The sequence below is a fragment of the Rhyacophila brunnea genome, unplaced genomic scaffold, assembly GCF_057557595.1.
Source record: "Rhyacophila brunnea isolate RB1 unplaced genomic scaffold, BYU_Rbru_1.0 scaffold_22, whole genome shotgun sequence".
NCBI classification, from domain to species: Eukaryota; Metazoa; Arthropoda; class Insecta; order Trichoptera; family Rhyacophilidae; genus Rhyacophila; species Rhyacophila brunnea.
The window spans coordinates 32448657-32472767 of NW_028232882.1; the positions used below are offsets into that span (position 1 = coordinate 32448657).

A 24111-nucleotide genomic window follows, 5' to 3' on the forward strand; every position below is an offset into this window, starting at 1 on the left:
ACACTGATTATAATATAAAATAATGTTTATTTAAAGGAACATAGAATAGTAGAACAATATAATTATGCCATTTCAATAATAATATTAAATTGTATTATAATATTTTATAATATACTATAATATCAACGCATACTATAATAATATAGTTTAAAACCCTTAACTGCATGGTGTTGCCTTTCAGCAACACATAATATTCTTATTATTAGTATTATTCTTTATATTTTTTGTGTGAACGAAATTTTATTTTAGAACTTACAGTTCTCTGCAGTTGACAAAATGTACTGACAAAATAGTTATAATTTTTATTCAGAGGCGCCACTGTTAGTTTATAATAATATTACACATTGAATGTAAACGTTTAAAAAAGTAATAATGTTTACATTTATTAAAGAGTTGCGATCATGCACTAGTCTCAAAATTATGCATAATCGGCCGGAGATCAAAACATACAGTCGTGAAATGCAATAATAAATGTTAATATTTCCTTTACTAAATTTAAACTTTATATCGCTGTTTTTTAATATATTTTTTCATTCTGGGACAAATGTATATTGTATCCATTAAAATGTTTTCTTTTTCGAGTGCAAGAATAGAGTTTTTTAGTGATGTTATTGTATTTCACTAATAAGTAATATAATCACAATCAACTGCATGAAAAAAATGCGTATTAACGTCCAGAATCTTTATTTTATCAAGCATCGCTAATGAAACTGAGAGGTCTCGCAAATGGGATTTTGAAAAAATTTATAAGTATATTATTTCGAAACAAATAAAGAAAAACCAGCTATATACTAAATAAAGATTTTTTACATTTATCACAACTTTTAGCCGGTAGTGTCGGAGCACACTGCAAGGAGCTGTGCGATGCGCGCACGGCGCAGAAGGCATTTGATGCAAATGATAACTATACCGACTGCAGATCCTCTCCTGCTAATCCATAATTTGACGTGGATAGCATATCATCCAATATTATTTTAAATCATAATCGTATCTTTTACAAAATAATTGAAAAACACCTAGTTACCATTTGTACGAGTATTACACAAAAAAAATTATTAAGAATGGCCACAATCATAATAAAATAAAATTGGTCTGTATTAAACATATTAAGATTGATTAAAATAAATGTAAGGATTTTATTTAACTTAAGTATTTTTAAAATTTATAATGTCAATCATGAGTTTTTATTTGCTATAAGGCACTCCGCACACATACCATCGACTTAATTAACCGACACATAGACGTTACTTATTTCATATGTATTTTCAAAATGATCAGCCGTCAAAATAGTTCGTGTCCGGAAACTTGTACGTACACAGTTCGCCATATTACACTTCACCGTGAAATGTTGTATCGGAAATATATGGCCGTAAAATTTTTTGAGAATAGCCGATATACAGGATTATTTGTTATGTTAGGTTTTTATTCTTGAATTCATGAATTTTGCCAAAATCAGCTATGAAAGTTGGAGTAATTGTTCATATTGAATCTAATAAAATTGAAGACCGTATAGTATACGGTCATCTCTTTTCGATATGAAAGCGAACTGTGCCACGGTGAAATGTTTTACGTATAATTTACATGTAACCAAAATAGTTATTGAGACGAAAAAGTAGTGATTTTGAAAACAGTATTTTTGTTGCATTCATCAATTAGTATTACATAATATGGGATGCAGAGTACATCTATTACTGGAAATATGTTTATTAAAACTTTATACAACACATAATTTATTTATGCTCATCGGCCATTGTTGTGCTGTGCGTTTTGATAGCTGGTTGATGAAAACCAATATGAAGACAATTATCTGTAATATCCATTATCCGTATAATCAAATGTATGGATTATCACGATGAGGTCACTTGACAATACATCTACGTAGATTACCACTGCACTTAAATATCATAATGCGTCAATGACATTGAGCTACTTTACGAGCTGTTTGTTGTCGAATTTAAAAGCGGGCGATTCAGCTACTGATGAGACAGCTTGTGATGATGACACACAAAACTTTCCATTCGCTGAGAAGCCAGCAAGACAGGAGGCGTCTAATTACAAAAAGCGACAAGTCCACAATTCAATATTTTCGAGAAACAACGTTTTTATGTTTCAAGCTTCAATTATTTGTTTTAACGTGAGAATATTTTTTCCGTTGTATTCTTTGTCGAAATAAGAACCAAATGGCAATTTGTTTCAGCCGATAAACTCTTAAATGTTATAAATATAGGCAAAATAAAATTGGACATAGCGCTACTTGTACCTCACTTTTTAATTTATGCCGCATAAGGCACATATTTCCATGGCACTGTCATGAGTTTACCAGATGCTATAGCATGGGAGATGCCCTTTTCAACATTGAACGTTCCCTTATTGGTTGACTTAAACACACGCGAAATCAACCAAGCTTTAAATAATATGAAACACGGTTCTTTTTTCTCGATTTTGACCAAATGTGGAATTATCGCTTTTTGGAATTAGACGCCTCAGTGACTGTTTTGACAGAACGTAGTTCGTTTTTTACGGGGAGGTCGCTACTACGCTCTACTGCGCAGACGCAGTAAGCCAACACGCCGGCGTGTAGCGTGTAAAGTTGACCGGCTTTCAACTTTTCTCGGTAGATTGTTTACAATCTGCTTGTTAGCTTGTTCGATGATGACACTGGGCGACTTTACAGACATATTGTAAATTCGCCAACAAGCAGCTTGTGAAGTAGCTCAATGTCATTGACGCATAAGGTAGAGTCAATATTTCACTGCATTTCTTCCGACTATTCTTAATAACTGTGCGTCAACCAATGAGACATGCTCTTAATATTTAACGGCCATAGTTCGAGGAACTACGTGTTCCTGCGCACTTGGTGTCCCTGATGAGGTCGTCAGTGCTGGCAGCGTGAATTCGGAAGTTCACTTCTTCCAAATTATAAGTCCTCCTCATTAGCTGGTGAAGAAATATTGAATGATTAATAACAATCATATTTTTAATTAACTATTTATTTTATTCAAACGATTAATTCACAAGATTTAAGAATATATCATTCTGATTATTGAACATTATATTATTTAGAAGAACACTAACTGAGAGAGTATATCACAACCAATAGAAAAAACTTTCTTTGAAAAAAGTAAGCCAACCGGTCGGGAATCGAACCCGGCATCTCCAACGGGTAAACGCCCCAAACTAGTCGCATTCAGCCATTATGCTACGGAAGACATACTAATGACGACAAATATTTAAGCTATTGGCTATTAAATACCTACCACTCAGCGCTCTTCGAAATCATGTTACTTCGGCAATCGATTTTTGTTTATTAAATCAAAGTAGGTAGTTATTTTACTATTACAACGATTACTAACCGACGTCTAGGAATTTCTCCAATATTTTTTAAGCAACTTCTTGTACTTGCTAATAATTTTTAATTAACTATTTCTTTTATTCAAACGAATAATTCACAAGATTTAAGAATATATCATTCTGATTATTGAACATTATATTATTTAGAAGAACACTAACTGAGAGAGTATATCACAACCAATAGAAAAAACTTTCTTTGAAAAAAGTAAGCCAACCGGTCGGGAATCGAACCCGGCATCTCCAACGGGTAAACGCCCCAAACTAGTCGCATTCAGCCATTATGCTACGGAAGACATACTAATGACGACAAATATTTAAGCTATTGGCTATTAAATACCTACCACTCAGCGCTCTTCGAAATCATGTTACTTCGTAGCATAATGGCTGAATGCGACTAGTTTGGGGCGTTTACCCGTTGGAGATGCCGGGTTCGATTCCCGACCGGTTGGCTTACTTTTTTCAAAGAAAGTTTTTTCTATTGGTTGTGATATACTCTCTCAGTTAGTGTTCTTCTAAATAATATAATGTTCAACAATCATATTTAATTGCATCACCATTGTGTCATAAATAACTCATAATTATGCGTGTGATATCTACACACAAGTGGAGTTACAATAATTTCGTCATGACTGGACACTGAGTTGAGTTAAAATATTGAAATTTGGAAGAACATTATTTCACCTATGATCCAGAAGCCATATTATGTTGTTTTTCTCCCTTTTTTGGGTAATAAAAATACTTTTATTCTCAATATATTCTAATTTAATTGAATAGCTAGGTAGGTATTCAATTAATATTAGCCATTAATATTTCCCGACGATGGCCGCGCGGCTTAAGCGTCGGCCTATAGCATGGGTAGTCAACCGTTTTATACCTACCGCCCACTTTTGTATCTCTGTTAGCACTAAAATTTTCTAACCACCGGTCCACAGCGATGGTTATTTTTAAAGTAGGGAAGTAACTTTACTTTATAAAATTTATAAACCAGAGTTACAGCAAGAAAGCATAATATAATAATAATTACTTACCAAATACTTTATGTCAGACTTTCGTGAAGTTTGGCTGAATACATCTTTATAAAACAACTTACTGTAGTTTTTAAAACCCCTACCGCCCGCCATGAAAGCTGGAACGCCCACTAGTGGGCGGTAGGGACCAAGTTGACTACCCCTAGCGTCGTGGGACCTGGGCTAGAAACCTGGGTCTGGCAAATACAAATATTGTTTTTCAATTTGTGTATGAGTCAGAGTATGGACCTAATAGGTGGATCAAAGTGGCTGACATCCGTTTCTCGTAAAAAAATAAATAAAACCTGTTAATACAAACTGCCACTCTGTGGAGGCCCGTATGATTTTATTAAGATCGGATATGGCAGGGATCAAGGCCTGAACAAAAACGATGCTTGAGTGCGAGTGAAAAAGTATTCGGCACCCTTACAATCTCTGCGACACGCGCTAGAGTAAGATAAAAGGTCTACATATCTATGGGCTAGTTTCCAAAAGTATCGCCATCAAATCGGGGCGAAACGCTTCACATAGCGTCGATAACTTGCGAGCTCGAGTTGCTAAAATTGATATTTTTTGTGTTAAGAGGACGTTCTACAGAATTGGCCTTGAGAATTGAAAATATGATTTTTTAACATGTGGTCCATAATATCTGGTCTACTAGTTAATATAAAAAGGTCGTGTCAAAGTTGTTTGTGTTAATAAATTTGCTCTGTGACTGATCCGACTCATATTTCACATTTATTTCATCAGGGCTGTCGAAGACATAAATCATAATATATATTTATAATTTTAAATTTTTATGTATAATATATATTATTTAAGTTTTGTGCATCTAATGCCGGGTCCACACTGGCAACAAGTTAATTTGCTGGCAACCTCGTTAGATTTTACGATAATTATTGTAAAATTTCTTAAGCAATTATGGTAAGTATCGTAAAATTTAATGAGGTTGCCAGCAACTTGTTGCCAGTGTGGAAATGGCTTAATATCCACTGTGGTTCACGTAGTGGCATGGACCTGGGGTTAGCTAATTCAGGAAGTCAACACCCATGATAGAATTTTTTCCAGTTTTGGTTGCATTATATTCCAAAACTCTTCTGTAAAAATCGTTTCCGAGTTTATAAATGGAAATTTCTCGGTGTACACAGTAAACAAACCTATGAATAAAAAAAGACAAAAAGGAACATACTGATTCATCGCAGTAAAATCTGGTAATCAAATTCGCCATTTTGAAAAGCGACGATTTTGCGTAAACAAATATCACGTGGTCTGTACGTGTGCGGCAAACTTCGAATGTGTTTGTAATTTTGTGCAAAGTGCGAATGTAATGTTTTCAAATAATTGATATGGATTAATTATACCATCGTATTATTTTCTCGAAATCATAAACATACTATAATAGTATTTGAGTATCAACCTATGTTCAATTTGAATTGGGTTATAATAATAATATACCCGTATATATATCAATAGTATGTTTGCTACAAAATCCACCCAAGTTATCAGTACGTACTTGCACAGGTTTGATTAAAAACCATGATGAAATTAACATTTAAAAAATATGAATGCTTAATATTATTTTGACAGCCCTGTTTTCTGATCGGCTTCATCTCGCAGGTGTTCATAAAATAATAATAATTCTCCGCGCGGCAGAAATTATCAGTAATAATAATAATATTTCTTCAAATAAAATCTCCGATGATTAGTGATTTTTGCGAAAAGATCGATTTAAATTGACGTAGTTACGACGCCGAGGTCCTTTTTACACTGAATTATATTTGAACGGCGGGCTCTTCAGCGGGCCCTTAAACATAAAGTCAATGGTAAATATTTTTAGTTAATTAAGTAGAAAAGATGGTTCTGTGTGTTGTCTTAAAAGTGGTAGCCGTACTGATAAGCAAGAAGATGGTATTACGTTTCATATGTGAGTTGATACATGTTCGTGATAATTTGTTTGTATTTTATTATATATTTTAATATCAGTGACCTAGTGTTTCTTTAAAATAACTTAAATTATGGATATTTTTACCAAATGGTTGCATTTTGACCGTTTAAAAATACTATATAAAGTAAAAAATAGAAAATTATATTTTAATTCTGAGCGTCTAGTACGAGCTCTTTGGGCGAGCACTAGCGAAATGGTCTATGGTCTCGAACATTTGTAGACAAATACGTTCGCTCGCCCACAAACCAAACGCAAGGCACGCGGCTTCATTTAGCAATGCAACGGGTGGCGTCTAGATGTATCTATAGTCTAAGGCAGGGATGAATGAATGAAATTATAATATTTATTGTTAGTTGTAATAATATTGCACTGTATGCAGGTTTAAGAACTTCAGCAGGGGTCAACAGCGTATCTGAAATTGCATGGATCCATAGCTGTTCTGCAAATCAATGCTCAGATGTCTGCAGCTACAATTACTTCGACGATAACCTATTAAATTTGATAATATATCAAGTGTAATTTTACCAGTATATCTAACTAGTTGACATTGTACCTTTTGGAAACGACACGACAAGGCCCACACCTCCTGGTTTCCTTGCATGTTAGTTATAACTTTCAATCCGCTGATAAATTGAAGAGTGTCTGGGTCCTCGGCGATGGTTGCAAAGTTCTTTGGCCCGAAAGGAGTGGTGGTGTCCCAGCAGCTCATGGACGTGGGGGTCGCCATGCCGAAGTAAAGAATTCCGTTGCGGTCCATCGCCTGTGCCGCTGCTTGAGATGGTCTCGTCATTCTAAATAACTGTAAAATTATAAATAATTACTAGAGAGATACATGTTGGGCATAAGGTGTAAAGATGTTATGGAATGGCGGGATCATTTTCATATAAACACCTTTTATATTGATACCGATTTTATTTGAAGCTAATTCATATAATATATAAATAGCAGATTACATTTTAGTCAACTTGTTACAGTATGCTTTGATACAGTGAATCCAGTCGATGCGTCTTTCTGGATTCGCGTCAGTATGCTCTTCTAATTAAACTACGGGCATATTATTAAATTAAAATGATTTTAACTAGTAGTTGTTACATGAAATGCTTATCGAATCACGTTATAATGTTGGCTATCGGTTTTAGTTTATTAAATTAAGATAGGTATCAATTAATTCCTTAATTACTAACCAACGTCATGGATTACTCCTTTACACAATCACTGCTGAACTTTTAATTACCACATTTAAATAACACGTTACTTATATCTAATGGCCAAGTACTCCGAACGCGTCTGTCGCGGTTTTAGCACTAAATGAGTTAGTTATTTATTATTCGTGGGTTTATTTACAATCCGTATATACTGGCAAATATTAATTTTCATGTTCCCACCAATATCACTCGTAACTCTACGGTCTTCAAGATACCTCGTCGCAGGACAGATGTTATGTTTCATGATGCTGTGTATCGTACGATTAACTTATTTGATGGCACCATAAAGGTTGATTGTGGACCTGTTAAATAGGTTAAATTTATAATTGTATATATTATCATGTTTCTTTAATATTTACATAAACACATGCTGTCTTTTCTACTGTCTTGTTATATTAGTTGTTATTTGTAATTAGGATATTTTTATAGATTTGTATTTATTATGTATTATGGCACATTGGCCAATCGCTGTAATGCCGTAATACTCTTTTTCTAAATAAATCAAAATAAATAAATAACGTACTGAGACTTATATATTACTTATAATAATTTAATAAACTATATTTTATTTATATTGGTGGTGATAATAGGCAAAACGAAAATATACTGTCATTAAGTTACCTCAAATTGTCTCGGGTTGGCAAACGGAAGAGCACCAATCCATGCCGAGGAATTCCTTAAAACTGCTGTGCTGACTTTGTTTTCGGTGTGTGATGCCAGGGCGTGGAAGTATAGGGACCTGTCAGCGGTTGGGCTTCGCAGTGGAGATAGAGCCATACCGAATACTCCACCCATAATTTCAAAGGTTTCACCTGTTCGTAAGGAGATTGGAATGAAGTAAATGCGGTATGAGTAGAGGGAAAAACCTTAAAATTAGTAAGTTATATAACTAAAATAATAATTATTGCAAAGATGACGATGTTTGTTTATTGTGGTTTAAATTAATCAGTATATTTTTTGTTACAAAATGTTTTCGCCAATTCCTAAGTTACCTTCCATCAAATACTTTGCAATCTTTGCCTGCCTGTGGGTCTATTCTATACTATTATCGACCGCTAAAGTGATAAAGTAAGAAATATTATCAAACTTAGGATAGGTTTATATCAAAGTATTAGCACTTATTGCAACAATACAACCAACTTATTGTAATTGTTACAATACGTGCTAATACCTTGATACAAACCTACCCTAAGTTTGACATTTTTTTTTTTTTTGACCATGTCCGATCCTAATAGGATCATATGGGCCTCCACAGAGTAGAGGTTTGTATTAACAGATTTTTTTTACGAGAAATGGATGTCAGCCACTTGCTCAACCTATTAGGTCCATACCCTGACACACACATATTGAAAAACAATATGTGTACTTGCCAGACCCAGGATTCGAACCTGGGACCCACGGCATGATAGTCTAATATAAAATATAATAGTGATCAACATTTAAATGATAAATGCCAAAATACAGTGATTAAACAATAATAAAACCGCTCGCATGTAAAGCCAGTTACTCCGTACGTATGTGTGTGAGAAACAGTGACGTCCCTAGACCAAATGCCGTCCCTGAGCAGCGCCAAAATGTCACCCCATTTTTTTTATTCAGTATTTTTTATCATCCGTGCACGTGTAGTTTATGGTCACCAAGAACATCGAAGGGAAACGGAAGTAAACTAGATATCGCGAACCCGACAAAAAAGTAGAGTCCTGTTAAATATTTTATGTTAATTAATACATTTTGTTTCCAATCACTGAGCTGAATTTTTTTAAGGAAAGATATTTTCGTTGTAACTAAGTTTAGGAAGCTGTTTCTATATAATATGTACGAAATGATTATCCTCGATTTGGGGCCCTTCGAGTAACTGCCGCCCCCAAGCGACGCTCAATCTGCCTACCCTCACGGGATGTCACTGGATAGGTTAGCAGGACAAAACAGAACGTAACAAAGCAGAACATGACAAAATTGAACGGTGACAAAACAGAACAGTGATATGTATGATTGAATGACATGGAAAATGCATTATTTTCAAAATAACGGTTTTGTAAAAAATGTAAAATGTATGTATATGTAAGTACCTATACCTTATAAAGAGTTGATGATTTCACTTCAAAATTGAAACTTTTTAAAATATTAAATATTTATATATACATTTCGTTTATAAAGTTAAGTTTTATAAGTATTTAATTAATAAAAAGATTCCACAAAAATGAATGTTTTTCCCCCCCTGGTTGTTCTGTTTTGTCATGGAACCGGTGAGAGATAGCAACTCTTGCAACGACGCTTCAGAAAAAAGCCAGTATTTGGAGTGCCCACCAACAACATAAGGTGAATGCCCGGGCTCCACAGTCCACCCACCAAATGTATCACTAATACAGTATATTAAACTACTTATCATTAAATGTTAAAAATAAATTGACATAAATTACCGGCAATATTGAAGGTTCCTGCTGGCGGATAAGGGTATAATAGGGTGCTTTCGGTCCGCCACGAAGAATCAGTGGATAAATCAAAGACGATTATTGCATATGCCATAGAATCGGCAATGTAGACAAAAGTATCTGTGCATCCATTGCTCGGGTCGCGAACGTCCACCACCTTTTGAATTACAAAACAAATTGATTTTTCTTATTAACATGGAACATGTTTTACTCATGATATCCGACGCAAAAGCGTTACAAAAAATAGATGTAGAATAGCTATAGACGCGCAGCCTACCCGCGCAGCCTACCCGCGCAGCCCGACCGTGGCCCGCGCCCCACCCCGATTACTTCCGTGCGCCGATTATTTTCATTTTACGTTCAGTAGCCTACGTTTTGTGTGACGTATTGTTCTTCTGTTATCATTACTGCTTTAGTTTTATTATTGTAAGTACATAATTTTCAGTAAAGTAAAATTGTTTGAATCCTTTTGATTCGGTTACTTTGATAAATATTTTTTTTTCCAATTTAGACAACCAGCATTCAGAGAATCAGTAGGCAAAGCATGTTCCATGTTTAATAATTTTTGCCATCAGGGTTTAAGTAAACATCATGTTAGAGTCCCCCGCGAGGCCCCAAAAGCCGAGTTTTGACCCTAGTTTTTATGAGTATAGTGTGTCACCCCTAGGGCTAGGGATCCATTACTCTTCAGAACTATATTAATTAGACAGAAATAGAACCTAAAGTATAATAGACCAGTGATATTGGGAGAGATGGAACAGTGCAAATGGAAGTGGCGAAGGGTGGAGGCAGGCTGTTAAGATCCACTATAAACGGTGCACACTAAACTTTGTCAGTCGTACGTATTTGTGTCCATTGAAATAAGACTACAATTTACATAATGGTGTTGGTTAGTTTTTAAAATTCAATAAAACCCTGGGAAACCAAACCATAATACAAAATAGTCAAAAAATACTCGCCTCTATAAAATATTTAAAATTATGTAATTAAATCATACATAACTTTAGATATTTTATAGATAGAACCATATTTTGTATGTTTTATTTTTATTTTTATTGGTTTAGACAGGGCTTAAGGGCGGACGTGCTCAGCGTGGGTCAAAATGAAGCTTTTTTTCTATTTTCAAACCATGATCCTGGACGTACCTTAAACGTTGTAGATAATATATTTATATAATTTTGAAGCCTTATTATCCGTTATATTTACATTATACTATACCTAATATATATTATACCTAACCTAACCTTTTTTTTAACGGTACATGTTCAAACACGCACGTTATCATCATTTTACTTCCTACTTCAATTATAGTTTGTCTATTTATGGCCACGGCCATATGTTGTAGCTTAACCACTGGGGAATGCCAAAAAAAATGGCGTATTTCAAAAAAATTCTACCTTATTCTTAGGTCAATAATTACTATAAAGCAATCATTATTCGTAGGATGTTTATCACACTTGAATGGTCAAACATAGCTTATAATAATTAGTATCTTTAGAAGTATCTTCAAAAGTGTTAATCTTGCCCATTTTTTGAATAATAAAATGCCTAATTCTTGTCAAATTTGGGATCACAGAGATTATCAATATAATTTTTTATCGTAAATCACTATAATAATGTCAATATAAATTATACTGATGGTTTTATAAATGCGTTTAAAATTAATAAATGTAAAAAATCTTAACACCACTGCACATTTATGTACTGAAATATGACTATATTCTAAAACATTAGAATGAGAGGTTTAAAAGAATACTATTTAAAGTAATAAAAATACTTTATGCAGTCATCAAATGTTTAAAATAAATATAAAGGATAGTAATGTTTCAAAATGATATAAATAGATTATCTACAACGTTTAAGGTATGTCCAAGATCATGCTTTGAAAATAGAACAAAAGCTCCATTTTGACCTACGCTGAGCATGTCCCCCGCTTAATGAATTTAAAAAAATGTATAATATGTGTTTTTAATCCAACCAAATTTTATAATTATATATTATGTATTTAATACAATTAATATTAGGCATCGTGTTGGTATTTTTTAATAAACGTGTGTAATGAATGATATCACGATATTAACTGTACGGATAAAGAAAAAAACAAACAATTCGAAAAACAACGTCGAATGGATTTTTTCCTTCAGAAGCGATAGGTTTTAGTGCACTCCCAATTTAAAGATTATTGGAAAGCACTTGCCGCCACTGTTACGAGTTATCATTACTACGTTATGTGATCGTTACGTCATCCATTTTGATAACAATATAAATGGATACCAAATAACTCACAACAAACTGCAAGTGATATGTGAAATTTACACAGGCGTTAAAACCAATGTTAAGAGGCGGGTATTGAAATCATGGCCCCCACATCCTGAAGCGGGCCCACAGGCTAGTATATTTGACGGGCCCCCCTACCCATCGCTAAAGACAAAGCCAGTGTGATGCTCTACCGTAGGTGTACACAATAAAATTAATGTGTATATTTAGTGCATTTTGTATATTTTAATACATCCATTTGAATTATGGAGTTTTCGAGTATCGTACACAATTAAAAATTAAATCGTACAACCACATAATTTTATATAATACTAATATTGAAGAACAATAGCGCCGCAGGCGACTTTTTTACTATTAGAGGGAATTTGTGATGTGTATTTATATCATTTATCTGGTCGACTCGCCACGCTTGGCCCTTTCTGAGCCCGGGCCTCGAGGCTAGAGCCCTGCTAGCCCCCCCTTTGTGGGGGTCATGATTTAAATACTGTATTAATTTATTATTGACGACTTACAGGTGTGACTAAAAGCGAAGCTGGCAAAACAACTCCTGGCTGAAAGCGATGTCTATGAATAAGAGTGTCAGTGTTGAGATCAAACGCCAAGATCTGAGGAGGGCAGGTCTGGTTATTGCCAATTTTACCACCGTCAAGGACCCATAGTCTGGAGCATTCGTCAATCTGAAATTAATAAAAGATATTTACTTTATAATATGTCATACCAAGGTTTTTGGCGCGCTCCATAAACGGCAATGTACCTAAGGCGGTTCTCGTGGTGCAGTCGATTCCTGAAGAGGACACAATATTTATTTACTTTTCTCAAAGCCTGGGTGTTTGTGATTGTTCAAAATTACCAACAACCACCTTGTACGAAAAATTAAGGACATGATTATTAATATTTATTCTTTAAAAAAAGTAAATGAAGTTAGCTGCAACTTACTAGAATACGTATAAAAACACAAAAAAAATAAGTTTTAAAACAATTTAAAAATCTGCCATGTTAGTATTGTACTAATTTATTACTTAAAATGTATTATTTAATGGTAACTTGTGGCATCGATCCTAATGGTGTTAAGGTCCTTTCAAAAGAGTCAATGAGATTTTTGAATTATTTTCAGTTTTAATGCATTTATTTAATTTAAAAAATTCTCGATCTTTCTAAAAAATAAAAATATATTTAACTTGAAATCATTTGTATTTATAACGAATCGAGCATCGATATGATCACAATACTGAACATATATAGCATAATAGTAATTATTGAATATATTACGTTACATTTTAAGATTATAATAAAATTGAAATAGGTAACTGTACCTCGTAAAAACAAAAATCTGACCAATGTGATTGTCTTAGGATCGAACATGTACCCGAGAGGCAGTTTGTCTTATAACCAAAATCGGGATAACGATTTTTCTTTTGCATTTAATGTACGTTACATAAATAGAACATACATACATAGAACATTACAAGTCTAGCTCTGCCCAAACATGAGGACAGAATCATGGGACATACTAGTCCATGTATATAACCAATAGTAAAAATCTTTTTTGGATCCCTTTCCAAAAAAGGATCAAACCTGCGTCTCTCGGAATTCGCGTCCACGAACATCGACCACAATTCTATAGGCTTCCTATCTAATTGCGACAAATTTTATCTAATAGCTCTTACACTACTCTCTGAAGCGCTTTCCAAATTGACTTACTATTGGCAATCGGCTTTTAGTAATTGAAGTAATTAATACCTACTGTTATTTTAAATGAATAATGTTACATTCTTTAATATTATGAATTATTCAATAAAAATAGTAATGTCTATGTTTTTATTAAATAAACAGTGCGCACAGCTGTCCTGAAGACTGATGTCATTCCATTGCAGTTGGTTTCCTGATCATCATGCCACGAATAGTCAGGATAGGCTTCCACCTTAGCACCTCCAGGCCCCACGTCGTCGCTTATCACACCCAGGGTTATAGGTCTGCCAGTGTTGAAGCGGGGAAACGTTACGAAGATTTTTGTCTTGTCTAGAATGTAAAAATTTTGAAATTTAATAAATATTTTTGTTTAGGAAACAAAATGATTGAACATAATACTTAATAATCACAAGATAAAAAGAACTTTTTTATATACAACGTTTTTAAATTTTCTGTTAAATCATATAAACTCAACTTGCTAGCTTAAACGATCAAAAAAAAAATTGTACTTGATAGAAATAATACTGAAATGTCATTTTGATTTCCATAGTAGCGCACGTATATATTAATAATTTAGTTGCTAGGACTTCAGACCCCTAGCAACCAATAATAATGGATTGGATTACGGATTTCTTCCGAAATAACTTTTCATACAAAACAGAATTAACTGAAAATAAATTCAATTCTACTTAAAGATGGCTAAAAGTATTAAAAAATGCATTGGCATCGTGTTCTGATATATTCTAAAAAATTAAAGTATCTAGCTAGTCGGGCAGTTAGTTAAAAATCGATTGGAAGATTTTTACCGGACAAACAACCACCGGACAAATATAAGAATACAAGCTAAAAAAACGTTGTAAAATATTGTTAGTACAGGGGAGCGCCAAACGGTTACATTTAAATTGTATATAAAACATTTCACCGTGGCACAGTTCACCATGAGCTTTCTTATCTGAAAGAGATGACCGTATTACTATACGGTCTCCAATTTTATTAGATTCAATATGAACATTAATTCAATTTTCGTCGCTGATTTTGGCAAAATTCATGAATTCAAGAATGAAAACCTAATTTAACCTAACCTAACAAATAATCCAGTACATTGGCTATTTTCAAAATTTGTTTCCTGCTGGCTTCCTGTAAAGTGTAAACCGACAAGAACCGTGTTATATTTTGACATGAATTTTATGTCAGTACTATACGACCCAAAGAGGTTGGACGGTCTTTAATATACGATCATATATTTCCGATGCAACATTTCACGGTGAAGTGTAATACGGCGAACTGCGTACGTACAAATTTCCAATACCGAAATACCGGTTTCAAAAATCCAAATTACCGTATAAAGGCGATGTTCTTACCTACCAGAGCCACCTAGCGGAAAAATACGAAGATATTTTTGATAATGTACAATTTCAACTGTATCAATAATTATTAATAGATAATAATGTATCTGAAAACATTACAAATAAAAATATTTTTTATTTTTAGTCAATGATACTCGTAAATTAAATTAAGATATTGTAAAAAAATGTTATAAAATGTGAATTTGTCAAAGGACTCCATCTTATTATTACTTATTATGTTATGGTCATATTTATTATTATAACTTTGTTTATTAAGTTTTCTATGCTGTACATAAGAGATTTTTGACTAATTCATAGTTTTAATATTTTTTATATTTATTTAAAAAAAACGTCGATTTTTATAAAAATATAAATGGATATAACTTGAAATCCTTTTTATTTAGGTACATACAAAATAATTATAATATATAATTTTTTTATTTGACCATATCCGATCCTGATAAGATCATAATATGGGCCTCCACAGAATCGAATATAATATAATAATGTACCTAATAGGTAATAAGTATATTTCATTCTAGGTATATAGTCAATACAATATATATATATAGTAAATAATTACAATTTATATAGTAAGTATAGAGAAAATTGTTTAATGACGTAAATATTTTTAAAATACGACCACATGCGTAACGCCTCGTCTGACTTAATATGCCGGACCAAAGTGAGTTTGATATTTTTCTTACCTTCTTTATAGAATACGTCTACATCGATCGGCACCGACCTTCCTCTGATGAAAAACTGATTATCCACCGCCTTGGCCATCGCACTTTCATCAGGATAGACAAACTCCATCTCCTTCCATTCATAAAGAATTCGGGGGACGGTAAGGGCCGTCGCTGTCTGCAGCAGCAGAAAACCGCCAAGCAACTTGCCAAGTGTCAACATTTTGTTCGCCTAATTCTGAAACAGAATGTAAAAATTCATCAAAATAATAATAATATTATAAACATACTGGTTGAGCCAAATTGTGGTCGCATTCATTCTTAGTGCGCATGTACTCAAATCCCTTTATTTAGTATTGTTACAAGACTAGACAATGAACAATTATGGGTCAAAGAAGACCGTAATTGCAAACAGCATTGAGTTACCCCAAGACCGCCGTTGCGCGTGAGTAAGATCAACCAAACGATCGGGTGCGTGTTGTCACACCGCGTAAAATACAGACTGATTCAGAAGTAGTTCGTGAACCCCGGCCGGGTCAGCTTGATATAGTGTGACCATCGTACAAGCGATACTTCTGACTACCTGCCAAGCCGTGATACCGGCTCTCATCATTCATATCACCAATCATCATCATCCATCAACCCCATATCATATCATCCATAAACAGTGTACCGTCAAGTGCCGCGCACCGGGTAACCCAAACAAACAAACCGCGCGAGTGATAGTACAACTAGACCATGGAGCCATCATCAACATCATAAAAGGTCAGTGTCTGGCATCCTGTTAAATTGCCCACACCCCTAGATCCGGAATCCACATCATCCTTAAAATTATACAATCCACTGCAAAAAGCGTGACCACATACATAATTTCATATATCATAAATATTGTATTTAGTTTTTTTTTTTAATATTTATTACATAATATGTAGCTATTACATAATTGAGTTATCAATTAATCATCCCTAAAGAATTCCTAAAAATATACAACTTGTGTTATTTCAAATTGTCGTTGATTTTTGATATATTTTTTTGAAATATTGCTTGAAGTTATTAAGAGCGTACATATAGTGAAACGGCAAATAATTTTCAACAGTATGTGGGACGTAATTTCGGCCGCGTTGCCAGTTGGAGAGCGGTCGACCTGTGAGCACGTCAATTTGTTATGTGATGGCGTCGGAGGAATATATTCTTAAATCGTCTAAAGATGACTAAAAAACGTTCCGCATGTACTTGAAAAAGAAAACATGTCAATGAATAATACTGTTATCAAATATTACGAATATAATAATAAACATAACATTAAAAGGGCGCATGTTGAATTTTTATGACAAATTATATTTCGTTCGGCTTGCGCCATTTACATAATCCGCGCATCGCCTAGTCACGATCTTTTTAGACCATGCCTCAGCTGAAGTATACGCCTGAACAATAATTATGTATCGGGATTTCTCCATATTTTAGTGTTACGGTACCTATTAATAATAATAATAATTATGGGAACTTATACTTTGAACAACATTTATTATTTATTCATATAAAATAACACATCTGCTGAGGATACTAATTGATGAATTTTAAATTTAAATTCAAAATATTATAATTTTAATATTAATACTAATGGATTTAAGTTTTGTACTATTCCATTTGAGTCGTTTTTTGCAACCCGGGTTTCGCCTTTCGGCATCTTCAGGCGCTGTGTATACTCAACAAAGGCAAACACACGCTGACAACGAATACTCTTAACTCTAATTAATATAATAAATCAATAAAATAAAGTTGGTAAAAACTCCATTACCCTAGGTCAAAATTCAAAAATAAATCAAACAAATTATGAATAATTGAAATGTTAGTAAAAAAAAACCCCTATCTTATTAATAATCATACACTCGATAAACATATTATAATAAGTAATATTTAATCTAATATGACTGGACTATTTTGATGGTATGTAGGTATATAATATATAAACTATGGTTACAAACATTAATTTCACTTAAAATTTCTATTTCTACAGTACTTTTATCAAAATATAAACAATTAATTAACTATATTGTTTGTATGTGTTATAATATTTAGATACTAGTAGATTGTCGCCCAGGGTTGACTTTCGAGTTCCAGATCAGGCAGTTTCACATGCTGTTTCTTAAATGTGTGTGTGAATCTAAATAGGCTAAGAAGGTGACTAATATTAATGTATCATAAATAATATATAAATAAATCTCTCGAGGCGTCCGCTATCCACATCGGATTATAAGTCAAAAATAATATTAGATTTAAACATGAAACCTGTTTAGAAGACGTCATAACATGACAATCGTTAGATAATGCTAACATTTATTTATTGTTAATTGAATCAACAGAGAATGTCTCGGACGAAACCGGTCTTGGAGTAAGTAAATAAAATTGTTGGCAATTGTATAAAAAATAAAATATAATTAATTACACAGTTTATAATTAATACAACATCTTTTTATTGAAAAAATAACAGTGCACAAAAATAATATTACAATTTGTTTACCTTGAACTTCAGATGTGAATTAAACAGCAAATATTCTCCTCCTATTATAACTGAGAGGACAATTATTATTATTATTTTTTATTTTATTATTATAAGATAAATATATTTATTTAAGAAACACGTCAGAATAAATTAATGTTTTATGTATTATAAATGAAGCCGAAATAATGTGTTAAAGTGAATCTGAATCATAAAGAACAATGCTAATGATAAAATTAAAAGCTTTGCTTTGAAGCTAGAATTTTCACGTTTTCGATAATAATTTCGATTCCATAAATCATTATAGTATTATATAAGCAGTCATTATTACACTGGAGTAAGGAACCACATATGCATTAAAATATAATAGCAGCCTTATCATTGGCGGCGATGCTTTTAAAACTGAGGTGTATTTTTTTATCTCAGGTCTGAGATTAAAAAAAAACAAAATACAAGCAATGAAATACATCGCTGGATAAACAGCCAGCATGTGCTATTTTGGTATCCACCACAGAACAGAATATAATAAATAAAATTCCGGTAGACTATATACCAATACAGTAAATTGTGTTGTAGGGTTTTGAATGTGTGAGTGTTCTACGAATAGACGTGTGTAATACACCAATATTAAATGAGCTTCAATCCATAAACCGAGATCAGTTGTCAGGGCGGAGGTTTGTATTAGCAGAATTTTGGTTTTATAAAAAATGAATGTTAGTTAGCCACTTGCTCAACCTATTACGTCCATACCACAGAACAGATTAATAAAAATAATTCCGATAGGCTATACCCCAAATACACTACATTTTTATACAGGGTTTTGAATGTGTGAGTGTCCTGAAAAAATCAACCACATATTATAGACGTGCAATATTGTGTGTTGCAAACTTCAAATACACCAATCAAATCAAAAATCAAATTTCGACGTATGACGTATTCTTTACACGCATTGAAATTTATTCCGTATTCTTCCTTACTCGAGATCGGTAGCCTGCTTTTCCTTACCCGTTAGGTATTTCAGTTCCCATAAGTTCCCTGTAAAAGACCTATAGGAAACATTCAACACTTATTTATACGTCATAACTTAATCAATTTATTATTAAATTATCACTTTTTAGTTTCAATTTATTATTTTTAATCTCCTTTTTATCCAATAGTTGGTGACTAGTACCTACGTTCACTTTAATTATAAAAATCAACATAGAGTTTCATTCGTTTGTTTTATCAAATTTATTCAATTTGGGTAAAGTATCTAAAATAATATTAGTTATTGATTAATACACGTTATATCACTATTTATCTATATCTACTTGACACGAAAAAAATCTATTTACAACCGGTATTTGAAATGTATCAAGAAATCATGAAATACCGCTTTATCTGCTTCAAACAATAAAAAATGGTCTGACAATATAATAATAAATAAATGGAAACTTGTTAGAATTAATTATGTATTTTTTTAGAATCAATAATATTTTATTCATTGAAAATAATATATTAAATCGTTCCGTGTGAGATATATCTAATAGTTTTGTTCAAGTCATGATTAAAATGTATTTATTTTGTATATTTTGTTCCATATTTATAAATAAATAGATATTTCATTTGAAGTATAAGCAATAATTAGGACTATCATTGATATCAGCCGGCGCTCCATTGGCACGCAACTCAGACGATTTACAGTCTTCGAACTTTTTTTCGCGTGGAGCACCCCAGATCTGCGGACTTTTTAATCCGCAGACCAGGCTCGTTGGATTTCAAAAATGTTTGATATTTTACTCTCCGAGTTGCCAGACGTTCGTCGATCACTATGAAAATCCGATTTGACATTAATACGCGATCATTCGGACCGAAAAAAAATCTGTAATTGTTTTAAACATTTTCATTGATTAATTTGTTTATTTACACATTAGAAAATGAGAGATTTACCAATTATGTTTTTATTTGTATTCATGAAATTCATAAAAGAAAACGTAAAACTTATATTTTTTTCACTGCTATATTATTTTATGCAAGTCTAAATATGAATAACACAAAATTATAGGATTATCGGAAGACATTGCGATAATTGCAACTTTTGACTTTTGACAGCTCGACTTTTTTATTCGTTCGTCGATCAGTAGCAGAGCATAGACAAATCGGACGATTTATTGTCCTCGGACTTTTGGCTCGCCAATGGAGCGCTGGCATAGTAATAATATGTAGTAGGCTTTGAAAATAACCCTTTACGACGTGCCGGATTCAACACTCATTTTCTACAAACAATAATTTACCATATTGCATTCGAAGTATAACAATAACTATCACTGCCATATAAGTTTACAGTTTCGCGTCACGACCTGATTATAGTAGACCGTGATTACTACCACATACACATCTAACCAAGTACTAGTAGTCAGATATTACACAACGACTATGCTAGCCGAAGTTTTTCAAAATTCATCAATATTCGCAACTGTCCCTGTAATGGGAAACGGAACTCAAGGAATTGGCGAAAATACGGTCAGGAAGTGGCTACTTAAATAATATCGAACTAATGAAAATACGCCTCATGCTTTCGGTAATGTACCTACTAGAAACCAAATTGAGGGTTCACAATAATTACTCTACTTTTAATGTTCACACAAAAATTACCATTTGTTTTTATGGCACGAAGCGAATGGGGGGGTTGGAAGAAAGATGTATTTACATCCATATTGATAAAAAAATTGAAAACGGAGATGGAAAGCCGTCAGCCCAAATATTGTAATAAGGAGAAATGTTTAAGTTTACCTGAATCAAAATATCAAATGGGGTGCAGAAGCTAGCACTGTAAAAAAATATTACAATGGAAGAAAAGTACCCTTAAGTTACTCATAGTGAAATGGACGTAGGTAGATGCTGTCCATAATATGAATGAGAGAAAGCTTGGAAGAAAATATAAAACTTTCATCCCCGCTCATTATATTCACTGAGAATCTCTCCAAATCTAAACAATTTGGTATCACTAACCACCATAACTTTTCCCGGTATGATGGAAATTTGTGCCTTACATTATATTTTACTCCGCGTCAGCCTATAGCATCGTGGGTCTCAGGTTCGAATCCTGGCTCTGGCAAGTACACATGTTGTTTTTCAATTTGTGTATCAATCAGAGTATGGACTTATAAGGTCGAGCAAGTGACATCTATTTCTCGTAAAAATAAAATTTGTTAATAAAAACCTCCACTCTGTGGAGGCCCATATTATCGTCGCAAAATGAAAAAGGCACTTATGATATTTTTGATGGTTTTAAGTTATGAATGCAGTTTTGTTCATCATTTTTTTCTCTACATTATCGGAAAAATAACATTTGTGGAGCTAAATCCATGAAATCACAATTTACGAAAGAAATAAAGGTCACTTGTTATTATTTGTAAACTAATCTTCCATTAACGTATAACAAAAACGTACCATTTAGTACGATTTAGACAGTCTATGTGCAGCGGTTACAATAGTATTATAAGAAAAGGGTACTATGTGTAATTATGGTACTGTTCGGTTATACCGGAGCCAGCGGAAAACGCATTTTGAAAATAGCCGATAAACTGGATTATTTGTTAGTTTGGGTTAGTTTAGGTTCGGTTAGGTTGGGTTCACAATATATGAAAAATCAAAATTACATTTCAATCTTTGAGTAATAAATCACAATTTCTCTGAATTTCATTACAAAATATTAAGAAATAACCTCCACACGATTTTTGTCACTCAAAAAAAAAACACATTTTTTCTCGAAACTCTATTTTTGCACAAGTGACCTTTTCCGTTTGGTGCGACGATATCATCTTAATTGGGTTGGCTATGGTCGATTATTATTATTAGTATTATTATTATTTGCAACAAGGTTATGTAAATTACAAATTACACTTCTCATATACACGTACTGAGATACCTAGAGCCAACACGTCAGTTGAGCACCCTACATTATATTCATCGCCGTATGCTATAAATAGAACGTTCTTAATTCAAACATCTGCACGATTTTAAAAGTTGATCCCGACTGGCCACCACCAACCCTTATCATACTGAATGTTTACAATTAAAAAATGCGTACACATTCGATAAAGTAACTGTAATTTGTATTTTTATTTTAATACAAAAATAAAACTAACAGGGTGTTTAATTATTCTAAATCGTAGTTTACTATTACACAAACTGTTTGGTCATTTGTTCTTAACGGATAGTTAATAAACATACATAATTTTGAAAACACTTCTGAGAAAATATATTATAACCAATAGAAAAAATCTTTTTGAAAAAATTAAGACACCCCGCAGGAATCGAATCTGCATCTCTCGTGTATCGCGCCCACGCACATTGACCACAATGCTAAAGGAATCATTCTTAATTACGACAAAATTTAATTAATACTCACTGAAGCGCTTTCTAAATTGAGCTACTATTGGCAATCGGCTTTTATAATTTAAATCAAAGTAGGTATTACTTTAATTACTAACCGACGTCACGGATCACTCCAAGATTTTTTGTTGTAACTTAGGTACTTCTACTTGCTAATAATTTTTAATTAACTATTTTTTATTCAACGAATAATTCACAAGATTTAAGAATGTAACATTCTAATGATTACTACACTATTTTAGCTTGCCTTTTATATTTAAAGATAATTTATATAAATAACGGAGTTGTTCCATTTACGATATTGAAAATTTGGTACCTGCAGTTTGATAGCGGCTGTTTTGTGTGAATAACGATAACGCATTTATTTATAAGTTTAGGAGTTTGAAATTTTGTGTGAGCATAGAAAACATGCTTTATATCAAAATGCCATCAAAATTTAGTAGTTAGCTGGTTTGAAGATTAAGCAGTCGATATATCAAAAAGTATCGACAATTTGAAAGGAATTTATAAAAATTAAATATTCAATTAAGATATTAACAGTAGGTACACTATTGCAATCGTAGGATTGCATGTTTTTATCGCTTCCTGAACACTTTTTGACATGTGACCTATTGAACTATCAACGATGAATAATGAAATAACCTAGATTGTTGGAATATAGTTATCAATATTATTTTATTTTGTATATATATTTATATTATGAGTTTATTTTTATTGATTTATTAAGTTTTTTTTAAATATTTAAAAGTAGACTTCACAAATTTATATTACATTAAAACAATGACACTTATATTTTAAGTTACACTATATTATATTAGTTAGAAAAATAAAATATTTGTTTTACGAACTTAATTTTGTATGTATTAAATTTTTTCTCCGACCAAGCGACGAATCCGAACGGACTATCGAAAGGCAATGAACGTTATAAGACGGGTACAGTGATAGGAGACGTAATAAAAAATATATTTGGAGATTAGCTGCTGACCGTTTGGTTTGATAAAACCCTTCGTGTCCCCCCCATTGAAAATAATTAATAAAAATATAATTAATCAACAATGACAATCCCTCTAAAATTTATATTATGTGCGGATCATAAACGAATGTGAGCATTATTATTTATATTATAAGCACATTATACCGACCGAGTTTAGTGGTCCGCGAGGTCCAAAAGGTTGGGACCGCTGCCCTAGTCTACTAGGCCAGGGGATTATACGATAAGAATTATAAGTAAATTCGTCGTAATTTGATTAGTAAAGCACATTGTCGCAAATCAAGCGGTTGCTGGTTCGTGCTCCA

At 32.9% G+C, this 24111-nt stretch overlaps 1 protein-coding gene across 4 annotated transcripts; it reads right to left on the reverse strand.

The window, feature by feature from the left end:
• Positions 1 to 226: 226 nt before the first annotated feature.
• Positions 227 to 23766, reverse strand: LOC147070370 (royal jelly protein-like protein). 4 transcript variants are annotated; one of them, XR_015070974.1, is made up of 10 exons: positions 23664 to 23766; positions 18460 to 18509; positions 15960 to 16176; positions 14058 to 14236; positions 12730 to 12894; positions 9929 to 10097; positions 8130 to 8320; positions 6857 to 7102; positions 2492 to 2937; positions 227 to 2048 (listed from the first exon to the last, which is right to left on the reverse strand). XR_015070974.1 is itself a non-coding variant. In XM_085949690.1 (9 exons), exons 3-9 carry the CDS (start codon positions 16159 to 16161, stop codon positions 2815 to 2817), a joined length of 1275 nt encoding a protein of 424 aa, XP_085805816.1. In that variant the 5' UTR covers positions 16162 to 16176; positions 18460 to 18509; positions 23664 to 23766; the 3' UTR covers positions 1642 to 2814. The 4 variants fall into 4 exon arrangements, 2 of the variants coding, with proteins under 2 accessions (XP_085805817.1, XP_085805816.1); XR_015070975.1 differs by lacking the exon at positions 18460 to 18509 and having other exon boundaries at positions 23664 to 23748; XM_085949690.1 differs by having other exon boundaries at positions 1642 to 2937.
• Between the last annotated feature and the right edge of the window lie 345 nt (positions 23767 to 24111).